General features: G+C 51.8%; 1 protein-coding gene across 2 annotated transcripts; it reads right to left on the minus strand.

Moving 5' to 3' along the window:
- Positions 1–1,057: 1,057 nt before the first annotated feature.
- On the minus strand, positions 1,058–25,989 carry LOC134738750 (uncharacterized). Of its 2 annotated transcripts, XM_063656954.1 has the most exons (3): positions 25,793–25,989; positions 9,260–9,547; positions 1,064–4,642 (listed from the first exon to the last, which is right to left on the minus strand). In XM_063656954.1, the coding sequence occupies exon 3, from the start codon at positions 4,525–4,527 to the stop codon at positions 3,889–3,891; it is 639 nt and encodes a 212-aa protein (XP_063513024.1). In that variant the 5' UTR covers positions 4,528–4,642; positions 9,260–9,547; positions 25,793–25,989; the 3' UTR covers positions 1,064–3,888. The 2 variants fall into 2 exon arrangements, 1 of the variants encoding a protein (XP_063513024.1); XR_010124758.1 differs by lacking the exons at positions 9,260–9,547; positions 25,793–25,989 and having other exon boundaries at positions 1,058–2,973; positions 4,543–7,408.

Consider the following 25,989-nt stretch of genomic DNA (forward strand, 5'->3'; position numbering starts at 1 on the left):
TGCAGACCTTAAGAACTACTAGCCTGAGGCAGTTCATAGTTTCAAAAGTAGTTAGTTAGAAGTGCATTTCTTTACCTTTAAGGTGGGTGTTGTTAATTACCGCGATGAAAGCAAGTATTGTGCTAAAGTCAGTGTGGAATAGGAATAAGGTCCAGTGGTTGAGATCCAGTCCGATTTTAAGATTTGAAAAGTTGTGCTGTGTGCCCAGCAGGCACACACATCCCATTAGTAAGTAAATTGTGCTTTATTAAGAAAGAAACAAAAATACTGTTTCTACTTCTATTGTGTGTTATTTTTTATATGTACTTGCAAATCCATCACCAAAATAAAAATAATGAACATATCCAGCACTCATAAAAGTTTACCCTTGCCCTTTTATAATCCCAAACTTTCTGTATCTTCCTACCTTACCACTCTCCCTGGCAATCACCAATCTGTCACTATAAAATAGTTTGCCTTGTCTAGACATTTATATAAATGAAGTGTAGTATGGACCCTTTTTTGGAGGGGTCTGGCATCTTTCACACAGCATAATTATTTTGAGATTCAGCTACGTTGCAGGCATTAATGGGTCATTAATTTTATTACTGAGTAGTATTCTATTGTGCAGATCGGTCACAACTTATATATCCATTTGCCTGTTGATGGGTTTTTGCATTGCTTCCAGCTTTGGACTTATACAAATACATTTGCAATGAACATTCATGTACATAAGTTCTTATAACTTTGAGTAAATATTACGAGTGTAACAGCTAATAGGTTTAGGTTTAGTTTTAAGAGACTGTCAAAATGTTTGCCAAAATGGTTGTACCATTTTATATTTTTATCAGCAATATATAAGAATTCCACACTCTTGCTAACACTTTGTATGGACCTTCTTTAAAAATTTTAGACATTTTCATGTGTGTACAATAGTATTTTATTGTGGTTCCATAATGCCTAATAATATGTAGTATCTCTTTATATACTTACATTCCATGTGTATATATTTGGTAAAGTGTATGTTCACATTTTTTTTTTTGCTTCTTCCTTTTTGGTTTTTTTCTTTGCTTATTTTCTCATTATTAAATTTTAATAGTTTCTTTATATACTCTGGATTCAAATCCCTTATTAGATATGAGACTTGCCAGCATTTTCCCCTTGAGTTTTCTTTTTTGTTCTCACAACACTATCTTCCAAATAGCAGATGCTCTTAATATTGATGGGGTCCAATTTATTAATTGTTCTTGTGCATTTGTTTTTTGGGGCTTCATCTAAGACATTTTTGATTAATTGAATATTACAAAGATTTTTTTTCTGTATTTTCATCTAAAAGTTCATAGCTTTTAATACTTTATTTTATATTTAAGTCAATGGTCCTATAAGTGACAGAGCTTTAACCCAAGTCGCTGTCATGCATAGCTGGACCCAGGGGCTTATATAAAATCATCAAGAAATGTTCTCCTTCTTTCTCTTGACACTTTTCCTTTTGTTTTAGCCTCATTTTTTCCTTCTGAAGATGACTCTCTTCTCTCTCTGTAGCAAGAGATAGTACGACAAATAACCCACTTTACTTTGTCCTCGCAGACCACAGTGGTAGAAAAAGCAAGAGTCCTTCCTGATGATTCCAAAAAAAAAGTACTGAAACAGTTGCCATGATCCAAGGGTAGAGTCTTTTGCCAGAGCTGGGCATCATGATCACCTCTGGGGCTGGGGCTGGGGCTGGTAGGTTGGGTCAGGCCCAGTTGGTGCTCATTGAAATGGTCCTCAAAGAAAAGGGGGGCTCTCAAGAGGAGAGTTGCTGAACACCCCACCAAAAAATAGCCACTGTGTACATACCTACAATTCCTTGCCATTTTATAAGCAACTGGTTGGGTGGAAAATGACTAGAAATTCAGTTGTCATTAACTTTCCTTTATAATGTCAGTAGAATGAGCCATACATTTCACATGTTGTGGGTTATGTCCATGATAGTCATTTCTGTATATTAGGTATCAATTTGGAGTATCATCTGAAGAAATATACTACTTTGTGATGTTATCCTTAAATTAATATTTTTAGGATAAAGAATTATAGGATGAAAGAAAAGTCTAGGATAGAAATTAAAGAATAGAGAAAATGGGAGCATGGATAGTACTGCAGAAAATGGCCAAACAGGAAAGTACTTGTGAGAAGTATTGCACCTCCAGGAAATTACAACTACTGGCATAAGAACAAACTATCTGAATAGTCTTTGCTAATACTGAGTCTTTTCTGCTTGCAAAAGAAGTACGAATGGTAAGAAACTGGGACATTGTTCAGACAGTCCTCAATGCATTTGTTCATTTACCTGTTGATGGGGTTTGGGGGTATTAATGAAGGATGTTAACAAATAATGATGGGCATGTTAGGTAATCACAATTGATTTGCCCATTGGGTCTGAAGAAAATTTTGCCTACCTTCTTTTTTGTAGAGGGATTCATTTTTAATGTCATGTTGGATTCTATGGCTTACTGAATGTGTAATTGCCTATTTATGGATTCTGAAGAATTTTATAAAATGTATTTGCCAAACATTTTGAAAGCTTAGAACCTCTCCAAGGCAGAAGTTCTTTAGTGCTTTAGTGCTGCCCTGACAAATATGGTAGCCACAGCCATGTGAATATTGAGCACTTGAAATGTGGCTAGGCTGGACTGAGATGTGCTGTCAGGGTAAAACACACACCAGATTTTGAAGACTTAGTAGGAAATAAAATTAAACATATCAATTAATAACTTTTATATTGGTTAGACATTGAAATAATATTTTGTATATATTTTACATATAAATATACATTCATGTGTATGTGTAATTAATATCTTCATATGAAATACTTCTCAATTACAATTGGAAGAATGATGACTTTGTGGTGGAGAAATCTGGCACAAACTTGATCATGTGCCTCCTGCTGTGATGTCCTAGGAAGACCACAGCATTATTTCTGTGGTTTTCTTGTGAAAGATACATGACCTAAGTCTGGATGTAGAAACACATCAGATGGAAAAAGGTGAACACATCCTTCATAAATACTTATGCTCTTTAAAACTCTTAAGGTTATGAAAAATACGGCAAAACAGAGGAACTGTTTGAAGTTGAAGGAGCTTAAGAGACATGACAATTAATGCAATAGGAAATCCTGGATTGGATCCTGGATTACAAAGTTCAAAAAAAATGTATTTAGGGCACAACTGAGAAAATTTGGATGAGATTATAGCATCTGTTGATTGGACAGCAGTGTTGGGTGAATGCTGATATCCTGATATGGATGATTATATTCTGGTTATGAGAACTTTTCCCAGATTCCTCATCCTTTGCCCAGTGGTTTCATGGACAATGTGGCGATGGTAGCAGGAGAAGATGCTACATGTTTCCAATAACATGAACTTCCCTGCAGCAGTGCTGCCCACTGCCCAGGTGAGTGCCCTGACTGCCGACAATGAGCAATGCTGAGACCCTGGAAAGAGGAACTGCCCTGCCTAGACCAGACAGATTTCTGGTAATGTTGTAATAATATTTTCTCCCTTCCTTCATGGAAGTGGTAAAGAATTGCCCTCACTGGAATAGATGCATATTGGAATATGGACTCCACTTCATATGCTTCTCATAGCATCAAATTATTTACATTTGCTGAGTTCTTATTCTCTGCTATCATACAATTACTACTGATGATGGAGCTTATTTTACAAAAAAAGAAGTGATGCGATGGGCTTCAGCCCATATTTATTGGTCTTGTGACATCCCACATCACCCAGAGGAACATGGCCTCACAAGAATCAGTTACTTCACCAACTGTGAGACCCTGAAGGGCTGGGTTTCTATCCTACAAGATGTGTTAGATGCCCTGACCCAAGAGCCCTCCTACCCAGAATGCATGGTTCCATGTAGCAAGGATCATTGTGATGGTGGTGATGATGATGGTGAGGATGGTGATGGTGAAGGTGGAGGTGGTGATAATGAAGTGATAGTTATGTTGAGGATGATGAAGGTGATGATGATGGTGAGAATGGTAAAGGTGAACATGGTGATGGTGAGAATGGTGATGGTGGTGATTGTGATGGTGATGATAAGGATGGTGATGGTGAAAGTGGTGATGATAACAGCGATAGTTATGGTGAGGATAATGGTGATGATGATGAGGATGATGGTGAGAATGGTGATAGTGACGATGATAGTGATGGTAATGATGATAATGATGATGATTTTGAGGATGGGGAGGGTGACAATAATTATTATGGTGAGGATGGTGATGGTGAAGGTGGTGATAACGATAGTGATAGTTATGGTGAAGATGCTGGTGTTGATGATGGTGAGAATGGTGAGGGTAAGAATGGTGATGGCGATGATGATAGTGTTGGTGATTGTAAGGATGGTGATGGCGATCATGGTGATGATGATAATGGTGCTGACTGGGCTATGAGGTAATGGAGGCAGAAAAGTGGCAGTTTCTAGGAAGTATAGAGCCAGCTGGGAACTGCAAGGCAACCTTAGTGGGGGTGGAAGATGTCGGGCCTCTGCCTCATTTCTAGACATCTGGGGAAAGCTCACCCCTCACAGTAGTTCCAGGAACCCCTCCATCCAGCATTTCCTTCTCACAATCAGCTTGGAGCTTTTGGGGTGCAGAGAAGTGCCTTCTATTCATTGTGCTCTGTGGGAAGGGAGAAGGGGGAGTGGTATTTATGAACCCAGTATAATACAGTAGGGTCTCATCTAATATATTTTGGGAGAATTTTCAGCTGAAGAGAGCAAGCCTCAGAGAAGTCAGGTAACTTTATCTTCAATAACATCCAGGTGTGATTTATTGAGCAGTTACTATGTGCCAGGCAACATGCTGGGTGGTTCCTTATATGTTATCTCATGAAATCCTACAGCAACACAAGAAGACAGGCATAACTACCCCATTATAAAAATTGTGGTAAAATAAACTAAAAGTTACTGTCTATCTATATTTAAGTTTACATTTCGGTGGCATTAAATACATTCACAATGTTGTGCAACCAATTTCCAGAATGCTTTTCATCTTGTAAAACTACAATTCTGTAACTCATTTAAAAACAACTCCCCAATCACTACCCTCCCCAGGACCTGGTAGCCACCATTTTCATGTCTGTCTCTATGGATTTGACTACTCTAGGTGCCTTGGAAAAGTGGAATAATACAGCATTTGTCTTCTTGGTCTGGCTTATTTTGCTCAACCTAATGTCCTCAATGTTCATTCTTGACGCAGCAGGTGTCAGAATCTCCTTCCTTTTCAAGGCTGAACACTATTCCACTGTATGCATACACAGCATTTTGTTGATCCGTCCATCCATCCATGGACACTTGGGTTGCTTCCACCTTTTGGTTATTGTGGATGATGCTGCTCTGAACATGGTTGTGCAAGTATCTCTTCCAGGCTAGCCCCATTATACAGAAGAGCATAGAGAGATTCTGGGATGAGGGATGACCTGCCTGGGGCCTTTGGTGAGGTCCTGGTGGAGGATCTCCCAGACCTCAAAGGCAGAGTTCCTCTCCTCACCCCACTGCCTTTCTCAGGACCTGCCTCCTGCTCCACCACACAGTGCCCACTCCCTGGTACTAGACTTGCTAAGGCTGCTTGATCCCTGAAAATTCAGGGACAGGAACTGGTGAGCACAACTACAGTCACTCACTTCTCTGTCCCCTACTGCAGATTCTGTGCCAAACAATACATGATAATGACCTGCTTTCCACTCTTTCACCAGACGTGGATGAGGCGCCTGCTGCATGCCAGGCATGTGTGGATACTGGATGGAGAGCCCTTGGAAATGAGAAGATGTGAGCTCCTCAAGGCCAGGGGCATCCCTTTCACTTGCTGCTACCCTGTGAGGGATGGAAGGGAACCCTGAAGCATTGGAGAAGTGCATGAGTGACCTAGCTCAGATGTTGATATCATAGTAACCCTGTTTATTCTCACCTACCATGTGCCAGGCATTGCGCGATGTACTTTGCACACATTACCTGCTGTAAAGCTCAGAGACAACTGTAGGAGTGAATCTGTTATGCCTCCCACTTTACAGGGGAGGAAACTTATGCCCAGAGAGGTGAACCAGTCTTCCCCAGGCCTTGCAGCTAGTCTCTGGGATGCGGATCCAGGCGGTCTGACTCAGAGATCCCCTCATCCTCTTGGTTTTTGCCCCTGCAGCCCTCTGGCCTGTCCCCAGAGCCCTGTATCCTGTGCCACCCCGAAGATAACCTGGACATGGGCTTCAGCAAAGGAAGCAATCCCAGCACATCTCCATTTGATAGGGAGGAACCTCAGGCCCACCACAGGAGCCCTGGGCTTCAGGTGGTGTAGGTGCTGGCTGAACCACAATGCACCAATGTTGGAGGATACACCCTAGGATGGACAGCAGCAGGAGGTCTCCCTGCCCAACAAGTGGTAGTGGTACCTGAGAACAAAGGAGGAGAAGGAGGCTTTGGAAACAGGTGTGGAGAAGCCCAAGGAGGAAGAAGAATTCTTGGACTACGGGCTGTTGGATGGCCTCAAGGAACCCATCCCAGAAAAGGAACTTTGAGACTTATACCAAGGGCTGAGATGAAAGTGCTCCCTATTTTCTATCCTGGAACTGCTGCAAACCTCGGTGTGACATCACAGGGCCTCATTTCCCTATTTGTAAAATGGGATTATATGGGGGTTCCAATGAGACACTGGACCGACAGCATTTTGAGAATTGTAAAAAATGTACAGTGAGGGAATAATTATTATCAATGGAGCATTGCTCTTCCAATAGTTAGTATTCTTTAGCAAATATTTGAAGGTAAAATATGATTTGTTGAGGAGGTTTGCAGCAGCTGAGACCCTCAAGAGTCTTTTCTGTCTCCGTTCAAAGCTGGCCTCTGACAGGGACCTTCTTGGTGCCACCCCTGGGCCCCTCATCTTTTGTGCAGGCTTCTCAGGGTTCTTATTTCTATTGCATCTTGTGGTTCCCTGGTGGATGGCGTGCTCCATCTTCACTCAGAGATAACTGCATCTCCTCCAGGCCCATGTCCCTTGTGCAGCACCCACTGCTCCCTCACCAGGATTCAAACCTTCTGTGACTGACCTCTGCTGACCTCCCTCATTCTTTCTGCTCCTCCAGTTCCATGCCTGTGCCCCTCAGTCCCGTGGCTCACACTCTCACCCAAGCTGTTCTCCATCGGGATTTCCTTGGCTCCCTTTTCTGCTCGGCAAATTTGTGTTCATCCTTCCAAGCCCTCCTCAGATGTCCTCCTCTCAAAGCTCTCCCTGAAGTCACAGAGTCCAGGAACAAGGTAGTCCTTTCTCCTCTGTTGCCTCTGGGTTTTGTGCCTTTATCACTTTGGTGTGACTGCCTGCCTCCTGCTGAAGGGAGGCATTTTGGCTTTACTCACCTCAGTATCTCCTGGGTCCAGCTGGGTGTCTGGCCTGGCCCAGAATCCGTGCTCATCAAGGGTTTATAGTACTCACAAGGATCCAGGAATATTTTGCAAATAATACCACCCCCCCCAAATGCTTCTCCAATGTTTACTTTCTCAGCTCCTTTACTCTTTGACATTCAAATTTCTAAATGGCCTGTATGTATTTACAAAGCCTGGTAAAACGCCCTAGGATTATGGATGAAATTCAGCTTTCCGGCAAATGAGTCATTTGGCATTGGCTGAGTATCTGCTCTGTGCCAGATACTAAGCTGTGATCTCTAGAAAGAGACATGAACTACTGACACAGTCCTTGACCCTGAAGAGCTCAGAATCCAGTGAGCTTGATTTCTTGTAAGTTAGAGACAGAGTTCAGAGCAGAAGCTCAGGCAGGAGAAGAGAAGTAAAAGAGACACACCAGAGGCAGTGACTGCCACACAGCTGTCTGGGGACACTGAGTGCAGCAACAAATAGCTTAGGCTGCCTTGGCAGCCCACGAAGGTATCACGGTTTGCTACTGCAGCATCTCACTGATGCTTTTGTTATGCTGATCTCTGCAAAGCCCCTCTGTGCCCCAGCCCAGGATGGTGGAAGCCATGCTGTGGAGAAAAGGACAGTGACCAGGACCACAGACTCAGAGCTTGCACCCTGGGCCACCTGCGAATGGGAGCCCTTCACATGTTCTCTGCCTCTGTGTTCAGATTGGGGGTCCTGGCCAAGGAAGGGAGATGACCCCCATGCTAGGTCAAAAGGACCAACTCCTGGGAACAGACTATCTCTTCTTTCTGGGTAATTTCTGCCTCTGCAGTGAGTGGTGAAACCAGACACATCCTCTCTGTTGGTGTGACACAAAGACAGGCGTTCCTGCTCGTGGGCTGAATCTTCAGATGAGGGGAGGTGTAGCACACTAATGTGCTCTGCTGAGTAAGGCAGGGACACATGTCACCCCATCAGAATGACTGCCAGACCAATGGCTAAAATAAAATCATTTCCAATATTCAAAGGAGTCACCTTCATTCATCTACAAATACTTTTCCTTTTCTTTTCTTTCTTTCTTTTTTTTTTTTTTTTTTTTGAGATGGAGTCTTGCTCTGTCGCCTAGGCTGGAGTGCAGTGGCATGATCTTGGCTCACCGCAACCTCTGCCTCCTGGGTTCAAGTGATTCTCCTGCCTCAGCCTCCGGAGTAGCTGGGACTACAGGCACCCACCACCAAATCTGGCTAATTTTTGTATTTTTCATAGAGACAAGGTTTAACTATATTAGCCAGGCTGGTCTTGAGCTCCTGACCTTGAGATCCACCCGCCTTGGCCTCCTACAGTGCTGGGATTACAGGTGTGAGCCACCGCGCCTGGCCCAAGTTTTTTTCTATAAAACGACCTATTGCACTCAGGGTAGGGTAAATGAGGCATCATGCCTGCTGGCAACATGGGCCCTATCTGGAAAGCGAGTGCCCACCACCATGGCACAGTGCTGTGCAGTGCCTGTGTGGTGCTGAATCTCAGGAGCAGCCCCCATCCTGTGAACCACAACTACAGGGACCTTAGACATAAGCAAAGACCTCTGGTGGTCAGGCCTGACAGCAAGCAGATGCTAACCCAGTCCTGGGGGTCTGCAGGGAGGTCGGGCCAGTGGAGAGGTGGCGAGACATATGTATGGTCTCCCGAACTCCCGCCCATGCTATGCAATGCGGGTGACCACACACCTGATCTGCCTGGGAGGGTCCTGGTGTGCCCACTGCCTCACTGAGTTATGAGGGGTGGTGCCTCTCACATCTCACCAGTATCGCATTTGAAGGACAAATTATGTCTTCCCTTCTCCATCCTGTGGACCTCTGTTTCCTCATGTGCAAGTGGGGGATGATGTGCTTACATGGTTATGCAGTGGGCATATCGATAGGATCCAGCTGTCAATACCCTGCATCCAGTGACCACCTGGAGCACACCTGCAGCTCGCAAGCTGGGCTTCCTGCTGCAGGGAGGGGAGGAAGCACTGCCTGGAGCCAGGGAGCTTCTCTGAAGGAGGTGTTGGAAAGGACTTGTTCCAGAATTTGGGCTTGTATTGGGAGCTTGCGGGAGAGTTGAAAGAAGCCTTTGCTCCAGGTTGGATGCTGTCAGAGGCAGGGTGGATTCTATCACATGGCATCTTCCCCAATCTTACCTAGAAGGAAGGAAGACAAGACCAAAGCTAACGCTGCAATTGACAAAGAGGTAGTGGTCATGACATAGACACAGAGGAGGGGGTGTGAGGTCACTTTTGTCCATGTTTTGCATGAGATGAGCCATGATAGCTACCAAGTGACCTTGCTTTGTCTTGACCCATCATGGTCACAGAGCGACATTGTCTCATGCTGACAACCTGTGCAGTTCAACAGGAGAACACCAATGCCTTGCCAGCAGTGGTTGCCGTCCTCCTAAGGCCTCGCTGCTCCTCCTCTGGGGCCGACTGCTGACCGTGGGAGGTGTGGAGTGGGAGGGGAATATGCCGTGGGTTTTTTTTTGCAGAGCAAGGGCAGAGGACTCTGATGCCTTCAGCTCTGGCCATCCTGAGTGTTGTGATCTGCTTCCCCTGCTTCCTACACCACCCGGAATCCCACCACGCTGCTGCAGTCACTGCCAACATATAGTGCCTTCTAAGGGCCCCAGTGTCTCGGGGACACCCCCTCTCCCCTGGGAGGGAAACAAGGTGCTCATGAAGGTCCCAGGTGGAGGTGCTGAAAGAGTGTGCAGGTGGCTTCTTGAGTGTCAAAGTCTGGGATTCCAGCTTTCAGCCTCAGGCTCCAGGTGTGTGTGCTGAGGTGGAATTTTATGCTCTCATTCACTCTCCTGTCTGGTCAGAGGAACTTGGGGCATTTCCTTTCTAGGGGAGGGAAAGGCCCTGGAGAGGTGGCCTTGCCCTGAACTGGGAAGGGGTTGGCATGGGAAAGCAGGGGCCTGGGCTCTGCCTACTGCTTGCTGACAGCTTGGGCACAGCACAGCCCTCCCTGGGCTCCTGTCTCTTTTCTCTGTATGATTAGGTGGAGGTGGATGGGATTCTGCTTCTACTCCCAGTCCTTGGGCACCATGTCAGGTACTCACACACTTATGACCCCATCTGCTCCTTGGAACAGCACTGGGGGATGGATCTGTCAACCTCACGTTGCAAATGTTTGTTCTAAATCCCACACTCTGAAGTCAGAAATACCTGGGTTTGCCCTCAGCCACTGACGGTTGCTTGCTATGTGACCTTGGACAAGTCACTGCCCCTCTCTGAGCCTCAACACCCACATTTACACAGGGGAAGAATAATACCTCCCTCTTGGGCTGCTGTGAAGCAGAGCTAATGGGTACATTGCCTCAGGCACATTGCAGGTGCTCAGAGTGTTGGTCTTTCCTTCCCTTTCTAGGTCTCCATTTCCTCAACTACACAGTAAGGAGCAACTCTATCCTGATTATAAATAAGACAATAGGTGAATGCACTCAGCAAGGCTGGGGGCAGGGATGCATAGAGAAGCTTCTTGCAAAGGTGAAGAATGTGTGCTCTGTGCCCCATGCTGAGAGGCAGGTGAGAGGACAACAAGCCCAGCGACTGAGGCCTACAAAATGCCCTCTGCAGAGAGGGAGGAGGAGCAGTGTTCTAAGGTGGGTGGGAGGCAGCATCCCCAGTGCTTGCAGGAGGAGCAGGACTGCTTATACTTGCTCAGGTGGGTGGTAGGTTAGGTTCTTAGGCATCTGCTGGGTATCAGATGTTGCACAAGCATCATCTCCGTGAATTTAATCTTTCCATCATCCCTGAGAGCTGGGCATTACAGGAGCATAGTGGGATTGAAACACAGGTCCTCTGAGCCTGTGCCTTTTCTACAAGGCAACTTGGTTCACAAGTAATAATAGGACCCAAAAATACACCCGCTATGCTGTGCTCACCTGATTTCATAACATCCTTGTGACCTGCGAGGTTAGTGTACTGTCCTCATTTTATGGATGAGAAAACTGAGGCTCAGAGAGGCTGAATAATCTGCTCATCCTTCCAAAGATCTAAAGGGAAGAGAGGTGCTATAGCTGTGGGGCCTTCTATTCCTGGCAGGATGTGTGCAGTACCCCAGGCCATTCTGACCCTAGTGCAGGCAGGAGAAAGGGCACATGAACAAATCCAGCAGCAAGCTTCCACTGAGGGCGTCCCTGGCCTTTGCTTGCGCTAGTGCTGAGGGAGAAACAGCCTTGTTCCTTCACATAACATGGTTTCCTGCCACCCCCAGGATAAAGGTCAGAGTCCTCAGGTCTGTGTTTGAGACTCTTCATGGTCTGGTCCCACCTGCATTTCCAGCCAAATTCTCCACTACGGCCCCCAGTGCAGCAGCCCTGGCCATCTGTCCCATCCCACCATCCTGCCTTGGCTCAAGCTGTTCCCTCTGTCCCATGCTATTCACACATAGAACAAGGAGAAGCTTGATAGAGGCTAGCCTGAATTTTCCATTTGAGAGCATTTTCAGCTTCTGGAAACAGACATTTCACCCAAAATTCCAGATTCCCTGCTTCTCTGAAAATAAATAAATAAATAAATACATACATATATACATACATACATACATAAATCTGCTCTTACTCTGCACTATTCTATTTTTTGAGACAGAGTATCACTCTTGTTGCCCAGGCTGGAGTGCAGTGGTGCGATCTCCGCTCACCACAACCTCTGCCACCCGGGTTCAAGCGAGTCTCCTGCCTCAGCCTCCTGGGTAGCTGGGATTTACAGGCATGAACCACCATAGCCAGCTGATTTTCATGTACTTTTTTTAGTAGAGATGGAGTTTCACGATGTTGGTCAGGCTGGTCTCCAACTCCTGACCTCAGGTGATCCATCAGCCATGGCCTCCCACAGTGCTGGGATTACAGGTGTCAGTCACCTCACTTGTCCAGTCTGCACTATTCCTTAGTGTCAGACTATTTGAGCCAAACAATGTCTTTCTCATTTGGACGTGACCTTCAGGGTCTAATTTTTGTATTTTTAGTATAGATCAGGTTTTTTTTTTTTTTTTGACAGAGTTTCATTCTTCTCACCCAGGCCGGACGGTGCAGTGGCATGATCTCAGTTCTATGCAACCTCCACCTCCTGGGTTCAAGCGATTCTTCCGCCTCAGCCTCCAGAGTAGCTGGGATTACAGGTGTCTGTCACCATACAAGGCTAATTTTTTGTATTTTTAGTAGAAACAGTGTTTTGCCATATTGGGAAGACTGGTCTCAAACTCCTGACCTTAGGTGATCCACCCTCCTTAGCCTCCCAAAGTGTGGAATTACAGGCATGAGCCAGAGCCTGGCCTCACCTGGCTAAATCTTTGTATATTTGAAGAGACAGTGTTTCACCGTGTTGGCCAGGATGGTCTTCATCGCCTGACTTCGTGATCCACTGGCCTCACCTCAGCCTCCCAAAGAACTGGGATTAGAGGTGTGAGCCACTGCACCCGGCCTCAATGTAGCTTATTATCAAAGTATTTACATAGAAATATTAATCAAATGGCACAAGCATTTCAATACTTAGGTTAAGATGAAATCTGTGGCCAGAAGAGTGCCAGACACTCATGAAATGTTTTGTGCATGAAACAACCACAACTTAAAATGATTTTCTGTTATTTCTTTTGTTATGTTATTGTGGAAATGTGATTAATCACGTATGTCAAGGACGTTGGGAAGAATTTCCAGACACTCTGATAAGCATGGCATCTTAATCATACAATATAAAGCAAGGCTATCTTAGGAAATTAGGTATCACTGCCAAGGACTTTTACATGAGAAGAGGAATTAAAATTACTATTAAATTTGTAACAGTCAGATGGGCTGGAAGGCAGGTTGTGTCATTTTTTTTCTCAGCATTTTTTCTTTTCCTTGATTCAATAAAACAAACTTAAACACCAGCTATCCGCAGAACCCTCACTAGACTATGTTTAATGATATGTGAAACACAGCCTGCACACTCACAGATCCTGGCCACATCCCATTCCCATCCTCTCAAAACCTGTTACCCTGTGGCTAGATTTCTCAAGAAGATGAAAGAGAGAGACGAATGAGAGCCATCTCCTTTCAGGTCGCTCTGCACTGCTTCTGCAGGTAGACAATGACCTCTCCGGTGAGGCTTTTATCCTTGCTGGGGGGTGGAGGACTTAATCCTAGAAAAGAGGCCTCTCAGGGTGGGGAGGTGATTTAAATTCTTACGAGAGAGACGCAGCTCCCCACCTCATCTGGACCTTCACAAACCTAAACTGGAACCGCCGGAAAAATGACTGACAACAGGCCACACAAGCCAGGCAGAGACGCGGGGAGAGGCTGACCACAAGAAAGGCGGACGTAGAAGATACCGCCCTCTGGCGCACAGGGCACATGTGTCCCAACACACACACATGCACACACAGACGGACACAGAGCAAAAGAGTGAGAAAGGGGAGAGAGAGAAACAAGAGAGAGACGTACGCACACACACAAACGCACATAGACATACAGCAGTGGCACGGTAACACCTATCCCCAAGCAGCCCCTGATTTTTCAGGGTTCTTCTCTCCACGACTACAAACCACTGGTGAGAGAGCAGCCCACGGGCACAGAAGCAAACCTCTCCTTTTTTGAAGAGACTCACTGGCACACCGTCCATGCAGGCCTGAGGCTGGGATCCCGTGCTGCTTCCCTGGCCCTCCGCCCGCAGTTTCTTCCTCCTGGACGACCCTCCGTGAATCCCGGCCTCCAGAGACCATCCTGTTGATGCCCTGGCCAGGACTGGTCTTAGCCCCGACTCTGACTAATCCCTCTAGTCCCAGGTACTCGGGAGGCGGAGGCAAGAGAATCACTTGAACCCGAGCGGCAGAGTTTGCAGTCAGCTGAGATCCCGCCACTGCACTCGACTGAGTGACAGAGTGAGACTCCGACTATAAAAAAAAAAAAAGAAAGAAAAGAAAAATGACCACGGAGCGGCGGCTGCGGGGACTGGGGCGGCGGCGGGTGAAGAGAAGACTGGGAGAGGGGCCCCGTTGACCTTCCCTGAATCCGGGCCTGAGGCTGGGATCTCGCGCTGCCGCCCTGGCGATCCGCCTGAGGTTTCTTCCTTCTGAGGTTTCTTCCTGGTGGTCGACCCTCCGAGAATCCCAGGCTCCGGAGACCATCCTGTTAATGCCCTGGCCACAACTGCTCTCAGACCCGACTCTGACGCACTATCACACGGGGCTCCTACTTCGCAAAATCTCAGGGACCCATCCCCGGGCAAAGGTGGCAATCACTAGGACCAAAGCGGAGGCTCAGACCTTGCGCATGCGCACTGGTGAGGCCGAATCCCCGCTTGCTCCGGAGAGTCAGGCTGTGGATCCTTTAAAAAATGGCGGCGACGCGAGGCTGAGGGGACTTGGGCCGCGGTGGCGGCGGCAGCGCAGTCCCAGGCGGCGGGTGGGAAGAGGACTACGAGAGGGTCTTGCGGGAGACACAAGGGTTGGACCCATAGAGGTCCTGTAATCAGGACCTTCTTGATTGGTCTTCTGCTTCGGTTCCCGGTGGAGGAGGAGCTTCAGGGTGCGGCTGGGCTCTCTGGACTCCTCTTCAGATCTGACTGGTTTCCACCGGGTGATCAGGAATGGGGTTACAATGCAGTGAGGCGGGAAGAGTCTCACTGGGGCACAGAAAGATCCTAAGGGCTGTAAGGTGTACTATTAGCTGAAAATGCACTGACCCATGAGCCCACTGCCTCCCTCCTTCCTAGGTGGAGAAGTGGCCTGACTTCATCTCCAAGGTCCGGGGCTCCGGCATTCCGCGGCATGTGCAAGGAGAGACAGAGGGGAGTCCGAGATGGAGCCAATGTGACCACATGTGGCACTAATGTTTCCCAAGTCAGTGTGTGTCTTTGAGGCCCTATGGGGCGATGCTGAGATGGATAGTGATGTCCAGGTGTGCACAGGTGGATCACTGGGACCTCCCACACAAAGCCAAGGAAAAGCCAAGCACACTAGAAAACCTGTGAGACAGGGACTGTGCCTGAGTCCAAGCCACATTCAAGAATGAGTGCCAGAGGGGCCAAGAGGTTTCGACAAACTACAGCACACCGACATCCCGCCACCCGTAGGTACCCTTGACACCACCTCCCCTGCACCCAGCGAAACCCAGTCCCTTTGACTCCCTGACATCGGTGGCAGCCAAAAGCTTCAGTGCTTGAAGCCACTTTCCCTAGGAGCAGAGGAACCGGATGGCCCTCAGGAATGACAGAGGAAGGGCAGGTGGGATGCAACAATAACATTTCTAGAAGGCAAAGGTCAGCCACGGTGAGGTTGCCTCCAACTCTTCCTGGACTGACCACGAAGTCATCACTTGGGACATGGAGACAAAGGGAGCTTCCCTGTCCAAGACAGGTATGGAAGCCCAGAACTCCACGATCATCACACCCTATCATCCAGAAACAGGTTTGGAGAGGGAAGCAATCATAAAAGGGACCCCAACGAAATTTCTCCCTAATGGACTGGGAAGTGTTCTTTGTTGAAGACATTGAGCCAGACTAAGAAGCCTCTAGGCTTCACAGGAACTGGGCAGACAGAGCAAGAGGGAGGACAGAGCAGAGGACAATGCCACAGCACAATGCCACTATCACTGGCATCTGGGAAAAAGTGCCAAATGGGTGACTTGGCCAGGAAGTTCAGCGTTTGAGTGACAGACATGCATGCCCCATCTTGTTGCCAGCTTCCTTCTCCGTCCCAGTGTATAGCTGTGACTAGATTTCTCAATGAGGGCAAAGGGCGAGAGGAGTGAGAACCATCTTCTTGAAGGTCGGTGGGCACACTCCTGCGGCTGGACAATGAGCACCTGTGAGGCCTTTGTCCTTGGTTGTGGTGCGGTCCTCTTGATCCTAGCAAGGAGGCAGCACAGGATGGGAAGGGTATTAAAACTCCTGCAAGACAGGCCGGAGGCAAGAAGCCCCTTCACCGAAGCACACCCATGGAGAACTCCTGCTATGCCAAAATTCAGGGACTGGATTTTAAGACAACAGTGGAAATCACTGTGACGAGAAAATCAGCTAGAGCCTTGCGGAGGCACATTGGATAGGCCGACTAAAGCTCCGTTCCTGGCAGTCAGGCTGCGGCCACGTTAAACAATGGCTACTGAGCGGTAGCAGAGGGGATCCTGTAGCAGCACCGGCAGCAACTGGATCCGGGGTCCAGTTTGGGGGCCGCAGGTGTCCTGTTGCAGGGCCAAATCCCTGAGAGTACTGTCCTCAGGACCTCCTTGAGCCGACTTCCACCGAGGGAGGGGGAGCTTCAGGACGCCTGCTGGGTTCTCAGGACTCACCTTCAGATCCGATTTTGGCCGCCTCCGAGTGAGATAGGATGGGCTCACCACATCTGGTGAGGCAGGCAGGGCCTCGATGAAGCACACAATGATCCCATGGGTCTCAAGGCGTGGTTTCAGCTGAAAATTCACTGATCCATCAGCCCTCTGCCTCCCTCCTCCTTTGAAAGAGCACTGGCCTGACCGGATTCTAAAAGCCCTTGGGCTCTGGAAGCCGACCGCGCTTTATAGGAAACGTGCAAACAGGAACAGGGTCGAATCCCAGGTGGAGACCATGCGATGACGTGTGGCACTGGCCCATCCCACAGCAGATGGCATGAATGTGTGTAACCAGAGGAATGTGGGGTGATGCCAAAACAAATGGTGGTGTCTAGGCATGTAGCCGGTGGAAAGGGGGGAAAAAGTGACATTTCCAATACAGCAATGAAAATTAAAGAACACCTGGAAACCAGGAGGAGGCCTGTGACTGACCGGAGCCACATTTTGAAATTCCTGCCAGAGGAGCAAAGAGGTTTCTGCAAAATTCACCAAAACGCCAAAGCTCCATCGCCGAGGTAGCCCTCATGCAACGTCCCCTGCACCAAGCCCCAGCCTCGCACAAGTCCCAGCCCAAACCCCAGCCCAAGACCCAGCCCAGTCTCCTTGGTTCCCTGACATTCGTTATGGCAAAAGATACAGTGAGTCAGTCCACCCAGGAGCAGAGGAGAGGATGTCCCTCAAGAATGAGACAGGAAGTGCAGAGGAAATGCAACACCACCTGTGCTAGAAGACAAGGCCAGTCGGTTGCTCAGCATTCATTCTAGGCAATCCACCCACCCATGAGGGGAAACATGGAGAAGAAGGAAGCTTCCCTGTCTGACCCACTTATGGAAACCAAGAGCCCCAGGGTCATGAGACCTGCCCAATCCAGCAGAAACACGTTGGGAGAGAGAAACAACCCTGACACGGTTCAAAAGGCAGGGTCGCCCTGACGGACAGGGAAGTCAAGGACTGGGAAGTCTCTGAGGGACTGGGAAGACACTTGGCCAGAGCGAGAGGTATCTAGGCCCCTGAGAAACAGGGGAGGCAGAACAAGAGGGAGGACAGAGCAGAGGCCAGAGACCAGGCAGTACACAGCACCATGCCACCGCCACAGGCATAAGGGGAGGAGTCCCAAAATGGTGCCTTGTCCAGAGAGGCCAGCGTTCCAGTGACAGGGATTGTTGCCATCTCCCATTCCCGCCTTCTTCCTTAAGACCGTATCATGGTGTGTCTTCATTTCTCACAGACGAATCATGAAAAGATGCAACCACCTTCTCTTACATGGGTCTGCTTCTCTTCTGCAGGACAAAGAGCTCCTGTGGGGCTTTTGTCCTTGGCTGCAGTGTGTTCATCTTGATCCTAGAACGGAGTCCGCTGACGATGGGGATGAGATTTCAATCAATCCAGGAACGACGCACCTCCGTATGTGGGCGAGGCCTTCACACATCCAAAGCAAACACGCGGCGGCGAAAACGATGGACAACCGGCCTCAAGACCAAGGCAGAGATGCGGAAAGAGGCTCACCAAAGACAGGCCGACATGCGAGGAATCGCTTTGTGGCGCACAGGGCACATTCGGCAAAAGACAGAAACGCACACAGGCACACACACACAAAACAACGCAGACAAGGAAAGAAACACACAGAGACAGAGAGACACAGAGAGGAGAGAGAATGGGAGACACAAACACACACACACACACACACACACACACACACACTGAGTCACAGCAGAGCCATTGAAACCCACACCCGCAGGCAAACCCTGAGGCTGCGGGGTTCTGCTCTCGACCAGAACGACCCTCGGGTGAGAGAGCAGCCCAGGGGCACGCAGGCCGACCTGTCCTCGAGATCACGGCGGCAGGACGTTTGGGGAGACTCACCCCGACACCGTCAGGGCAGGCCTGAGGCTGGGATGCCGTGCTGCTTCCCGCGGACTCCGCCCGGGGTTTCCTCATCCTGGTCGGCCCTTTGCGACTCCTGCCATCCGGAGACGTTCCCGTCGACCCCGTGGAGAGGTCAGGCCGGAGCCTCAGAGCCCCGACACCCAAGCACTGCCACGGAGGGCTCCTGCTTTGCCAAGCCTCAGGGACTGGTTTCTAAGACAACCGTGGGAAGCACTGTGACGGGAGAAGCCGCTCGCGCCTCGCGCATGCGCACTGGCTGGGCCGACTCGCGCTCCGCTCCTGGCAGTCAGGCTGCGTCCCCTTTAAATTAGGCCACCGCTGCGCGGCGGCGGCAGCAGCGAGGCTCCTGCTGCAGCCGCGGCGGCGGCTGGATCCGGGGTCCAGTTTGGGGCGGCGTGGGAGAGGGGGCCGCGGGTGTCCTGTCCCAGGGCCAAACCCCAGGAGTCCTGTCCTCAGGACCTCCCTGAGCCGACTTCCACCGAGGGAGGGGGAGCTTGAGGACGCCTGCTGTGTCCCCGGGACTCCGCTTCAGATCCGATTTCGGCCCCGTCCGAGTGAAATAGGATGGGCTCACCATACGTGGTGAGGCAGGCCGGGCCTCGCCGCAGCAGAGAATGATCCCATAGGTCTCAAGGCGTAGTGTCAGCTGAAAATTCACTGATCCATCAGCCCTCTGCCTCCCTCCTCCTCTGAAAGAGCAGTGGCCTGCCCCGCTTCTAAAAGCCCTGGGGCTCCGGAGAGCCGACCGTGCCTTACGGGACACGTGCAAACAGGAACGGGGGCGATTCCGAGGTGGAGACCATGTGACCACGCGTGGCACTGGCGGATCCCACAGCAGACGGTGTGAACGTGTGTCACCGGAGGCATATGGGGCGGGGCGACGGCGAAACAAACGGTAGATTCCAGGCATGGTCCGGTGGAAGGGGGGAACAAGGGACGAAAGTGCCCATCAATGCCGAGGAAAATCAAAGAACGCCTGGGAACCGCGGGGCTGGGGGGGCCTGTGCCTGACCCAAGCCGCGTTTTCAAACGCCTACCAGAGGAGCAAAGAGGTTTCTGCAAAATTCGCCCCATCCCCAACCCTCCACCGCCCTGGTAGCCCCGACGAAACCTCCCCTGCACCCAGCCCCAGCCCCAGCCCCAGCCCAGTCCCTTTGGTTCCCTGACATTCGTTTCGGCCCGAACATCAAGGAAGTCAGTCCACCCAGGAGCAGAGGAGAGGATGTCCCTCCAGAATGAGACAGGAAGTGCAGAGGAAACGCGACACCACCTGTCCTAGAAGACAAGGCCAGTCACGGTCGCCTAGCGCTCATTCTAGGCAATCCACCCACCCCTGAGGGGAAACGTGGAGAAGAAGGAAGCTTCCCTGTCTGAGACACGGATGGAAGCCAAGAGCTTCAGGGTCATGAGACCTGACCAATGAAGCAGGAACACGTCTGGAGAGAGAAAGAATCATGAAAGGGATCCCCAGGAAGTGTCTCCCTGACGGACTGGGAAGTCATCTTTGTTGAAGACATGTGGCCAGAGCGAGAGGCATCCGGGCCCCTGAGAAACAGGGGAGGCAGAGCAAGAGGGAGGACAGAGCAGAGGCCAGAGCCCAGAGCCCAGGCAGGATACAGCACCGTGCCACCGCCACGGGCATAAGGGGAGGGGTCCCAAAAGGGTGGCTTGTCCAGAGAAGCCAGCGTTCCAGTGACAGGGATAGTTGCCATCTCCCATTCCCGGCTTCCTCTTCCAGACTGTATGGTGGTGTGGCTTCATTTCTCAGAGCTCCTGTGGGGATCTTGTCCTTGGCTGCAGTGTGTTCATCTGGATCCCAGAAAAGAGGCCGCTCAGGACGGCGATGAGATTTCCATTGCTCCGGGACCGACGTATCTCCTCACGTGGACCAGGTCTTCACACACCCAAAGCGGATCCGCGGCGGCGAAGACGATTGACAACGGGCTCCATGACCCAGGCAGAGACGCACAAAGAGGCTCACCAAAGACAGGCCGACATGGTGGAAATCGGTTTGTGGCGCACAGGGTACGTTCGGCCAAAGACACACACGCACACGGGCGCACACACACACAAACCGACAGAGAGAGGGAAAGAAACACACAGAGACTGAGAGACACAGAGAGAAGAGAGAATGGGAGACACACACACACACAGACACACACACACACACACACACACACACACACAAACGACACACACACACACACAGACACTCACACAGAGTCCTAGAGCAGAGCCATTGAAACACACACCCGCAGGCAACCCCTGAGGCTGCGGGGTTCTGCTCTCGACCAGAACGACCCTCGGGTGAGAGAGCAGCCCAGGGGCACGCAGGCCGACCTGTCCTCGAGATCACGGCGGCAGGACTTTTGGGGAGACTCACCCCGACACCGTCAGGGCAGGCCTGAGGCTGGGATGCCGTGCTGCTTCCCGCGGACTCCGCCCGGGGTTTCCTCATCCTGGTCGGCCCTTTGCGACTCCTGCCATCCGGAGACGTTCCCGTCGACCCCGTGGAGAGGTCAGGCCGGAGCCTCAGAGCCCCGACACCCAAGCACTGCCACGGAGGGCTCCTGCTTTGCCAAGCCTCAGGGACTGGTTTCTAAGACAACCGTGGGAAGCACTGTGACGGGAGAAGCCGCTCGCGCCTCGCGCATGCGCACTGGCTGGGCCGACTCGCGCTCCGCTCCTGGCAGTCAGGCTGCGTCCCCTTTAAATTAGGCCACCGCTGCGCGGCGGCGGCAGCAGCGAGGCTCCTGCTGCAGCCGCGGCGGCGGCTGGATCCGGGGTCCAGTTTGGGGCGGCGTGGGAGAGGGGGCCGCGGGTGTCCTGTCCCAGGGCCAAACCCCAGGAGTCCTGTCCTCAGGACCTCCCTGAGCCGACTTCCACCGAGGGAGGGGGAGCTTGAGGACGCCTGCTGTGTCCCCGGGACTCCGCTTCAGATCCGATTTCGGCCCCGTCCGAGTGAAATAGGATGGGCTCACCATACGTGGTGAGGCAGGCCGGGCCTCGCCGCAGCAGAGAATGATCCCATAGGTCTCAAGGCGTAGTGTCAGCTGAAAATTCACTGATCCATCAGCCCTCTGCCTCCCTCCTCCTCTGAAAGAGCAGTGGCCTGCCCCGCTTCTAAAAGCCCTGGGGCTCCGGAGAGCCGACCGTGCCTTACGGGACACGTGCAAACAGGAACGGGGGCGATTCCGAGGTGGAGACCATGTGACCACGCGTGGCACTGGCGGATCCCACAGCAGACGGTGTGAACGTGTGTCACCGGAGGCATATGGGGCGGGGCGACGGCGAAACAAACGGTAGATTCCAGGCATGGTCCGGTGGAAGGGGGGAACAAGGGACGAAAGTGCCCATCAATGCCGAGGAAAATCAAAGAACGAATGGGAACCGCGGGGCTGGGGGGGTCTGTGCCTTACCCAAGCCGCGTTTTCAAACGCCTACCAGAGGAGCAAAGAGGTTTCTGCAAAATTCGCCCCATCCCCAACCCTCCACCGCCCTGGTAGCCCCGACGAAACCTCCCCTGCACCCAGCCCCAGCCCCAGCCCCAGCCCAGTCCCTTTGGTTCCCTGACATTCGTTTCGGCCCGAACATCAAGGAAGTCAGTCCACCCAGGAGCAGAGGAGAGGATGTCCCTCCAGAATGAGACAGGAAGTGCAGAGGAAACGCGACACCACCTGTCCTAGAAGACAAGGCCAGTCACGGTCGCCTAGCGCTCATTCTAGGCAATCCACCCACCCCTGAGGGGAAACGTGGAGAAGAAGGAAGCTTCCCTGTCTGAGACACGGATGGAAGCCAAGAGCTTCAGGGTCATGAGACCTGACCAATGAAGCAGAAACACGTCTGGAGAGAGAAAGAATCATGAAAGGGATCCCCAGGAAGTGTCTCCCTGACGGACTGGGAAGTCATCTTTGTTGAAGACATGTGGCCAGAGCGAGAGGCATCCGGGCCCCTGAGAAACAGGGGAGGCAGAGCAAGAGGGAGGACAGAGCAGAGGCCAGAGCCCAGAGCCCAGGCAGGATACAGCACCGTGCCACCGCCACGGGCATAAGGGGAGGGGTCCCAAAAGGGTGGCTTGTCCAGAGAAGCCAGCGTTCCAGTGACAGGGATAGTTGCCATCTCCCATTCCCGGCTTCCTCTTCCAGACTGTATGGTGGTGTGGCTTCATTTCTCAGAGCTCCTGTGGGGATCTTGTCCTTGGCTGCAGTGTGTTCATCTGGATCCCAGAAAAGAGGCCGCTCAGGACGGGGATGAGATTTCCATTGCTCCGGGACCGACGTATCTCCTCACGTGGACCAGGTCTTCACACACCCAAAGCGGATCCGCGGCGGCGAAGACGATTGACAACCGGCTCCATGACCCAGGCAGAGACGCACAAAGAGGCTCACCAAAGACAGGCCGACATGGTGGAAATCGGTTTGTGGCGCACAGGGTACGTTCGGCCAAAGACACACACGCACACGGGCGCACACACACACAAACCGACAGAGAGAGGGAAAGAAACACACAGAGACTGAGAGACACAGAGAGAAGAGAGAATGGGAGACACACACACACACAGACACACACACACACACACACACACACACACACAAACGACACACACACACACACAGACACTCACACAGAGTCCTAGAGCAGAGCCATTGAAACACACACCCGCAGGCAACCCCTGAGGCTGCGGGGTTCTGCTCTCGACCAGAACGACCCTCGGGTGAGAGAGCAGCCCAGGGGCACGCAGGCCGACCTGTCCTCGAGATCACGGCGGCAGGACTTTTGGGGAGACTCACCCCGACACCGTCAGGGCAGGCCTGAGGCTGGGATGCCGTGCTGCTTCCCGCGGACTCCGCCCGGGGTTTCCTCATCCTGGTCGGCCCTTTGCGACTCCTGCCATCCGGAGACGTTCCCGTCGACCCCGTGGAGAGGTCAGGCCGGAGCCTCAGAGCCCCGACACCCAAGCACTGCCACGGAGGGCTCCTGCTTTGCCAAGCCTCAGGGACTGGTTTCTAAGACAACCGTGGGAAGCACTGTGACGGGAGAAGCCGCTCGCGCCTCGCGCATGCGCACTGGCTGGGCCGACTCGCGCTCCGCTCCTGGCAGTCAGGCTGCGTCCCCTTTAAATTAGGCCACCGCTGCGCGGCGGCGGCAGCAGCGAGGCTCCTGCTGCAGCCGTGGCGGCGGCTGGATCCGGGGTCCAGTTTGGGGCGGCGTGGGCGAGGGGGCCGCGGGTGTCCTGTCCCAGGGCCAAACCCCAGGAGTCCTCTCCTCTGGACCTCCCTGAGTCGACTTCCACCGAGGGAGGGGGAGCTTGAGACGCCTGCTGTGTCCCCGGGACTCCGCTTCAGATCCGATTTCGGCCCCCTCCGAGTGAAATAGGATGGGCTCACCATACGTGGTGAGGCAGGCCGGGCCTCGCCGCAGCAGAGAATGATCCCATAGGTCTCAAGGCGTAGTGTCAGCTGAAAATTCACTGATCCATCAGCCCTCTGCCTCCCTCCTCCTCTGAAAGAGCAGTGGCCTGCCCCGCTTCTAAAAGCCCTGGGGCTCCGGAGAGCCGACCGTGCCTTACGGGACACGTGCAAACAGGAACGGGGGCGATTCCGAGGTGGAGACCATGTGACCACGCGTGGCACTGGCGGATCCCACAGCAGACGGTGTGAACGTGTGTCACCGGAGGCATATGGGGCGGGGCGACGGCGAAACAAACGGTAGATTCCAGGCATGGTCCGGTGGAAGGGGGGAACAAGGGACGAAAGTGCCCATCAATGCCGAGGAAAATCAAAGAACGAATGGGAACCGCGGGGCTGGGGGGGTCTGTGCCTTACCCAAGCCGCGTTTTCAAACGCCTACCAGAGGAGCAAAGAGGTTTCTGCAAAATTCGCCCCATCCCCAACCCTCCACCGCCCTGGTAGCCCCGACGAAACCTCCCCTGCACCCAGCCCCAGCCCCAGCCCCAGCCCAGTCCCTTTGGTTCCCTGACATTCGTTTCGGCCCGAACATCAAGGAAGTCAGTCCACCCAGGAGCAGAGGAGAGGATGTCCCTCCAGAATGAGACAGGAAGTGCAGAGGAAACGCGACACCACCTGTCCTAGAAGACAAGGCCAGTCACGGTCGCCTAGCGCTCATTCTAGGCAATCCACCCACCCATGAGGGGAAACGTGGAGAAGAAGGAAGCTTCCCTGTCTGAGACACGGATGGAAGCCAAGAGCTTCAGGGTCATGAGACCTGACCAATGAAGCAGAAACACGTCTGGAGAGAGAAAGAATCATGAAAGGGATCCCCAGGAAGTGTCTCCCTGACGGACTGGGAAGTCATCTTTGTTGAAGACATGTGGCCAGAGCGAGAGGCATCCGGGCCCCTGAGAAACAGGGGAGGCAGAGCAAGAGGGAGGACAGAGCAGAGGCCAGAGCCCAGAGCCCAGGCAGGATACAGCACCGTGCCACCGCCACGGGCATAAGGGGAGGGGTCCCAAAAGGGTGGCTTGTCCAGAGAAGCCAGCGTTCCAGTGACAGGGATAGTTGCCATCTCCCATTCCCGGCTTCCTCTTCCAGACTGTATGGTGGTGTGGCTTCATTTCTCAGAGCTCCTGTGGGGATCTTGTCCTTGGCTGCAGTGTGTTCATCTGGATCCCAGAAAAGAGGCCGCTCAGGACGGGGATGAGATTTCCATTGCTCCGGGACCGACGTATCTCCTCACGTGGACCAGGTCTTCACACACCCAAAGCGGATCCGCGGCGGCGAAGACGATTGACAACGGGCTCCATGACCCAGGCAGAGACGCACAAAGAGGCTCACCAAAGACAGGCCGACATGGTGGAAATCGGTTTGTGGCGCACAGGGTACGTTCGGCCAAAGACACACACGCACACGGGCGCACACACACACAAACCGACAGAGAGAGGGAAAGAAACACACAGAGACTGAGAGACACAGAGAGAAGAGAGAATGGGAGACACACACACACACAGACACACACACACACACACACACACACACACACACAAACGACACACACACACACACAGACACTCACACAGAGTCCTAGAGCAGAGCCATTGAAACACACACCCGCAGGCAACCCCTGAGGCTGCGGGGTTCTGCTCTCGACCAGAACGACCCTCGGGTGAGAGAGCAGCCCAGGGGCACGCAGGCCGACCTGTCCTCGAGATCACGGCGGCAGGACTTTTGGGGAGACTCACCCCGACACCGTCAGGGCAGGCCTGAGGCTGGGATGCCGTGCTGCTTCCCGCGGACTCCGCCCGGGGTTTCCTCATCCTGGTCGGCCCTTTGCGACTCCTGCCATCCGGAGACGTTCCCGTCGACCCCGTGGAGAGGTCAGGCCGGAGCCTCAGAGCCCCGACACCCAAGCACTGCCACGGAGGGCTCCTGCTTTGCC

This window comes from Pongo pygmaeus, chromosome 19, assembly GCF_028885625.2.
Source record: "Pongo pygmaeus isolate AG05252 chromosome 19, NHGRI_mPonPyg2-v2.0_pri, whole genome shotgun sequence".
Lineage (NCBI taxonomy): Eukaryota > Metazoa > Chordata > Mammalia > Primates > Hominidae > Pongo > Pongo pygmaeus.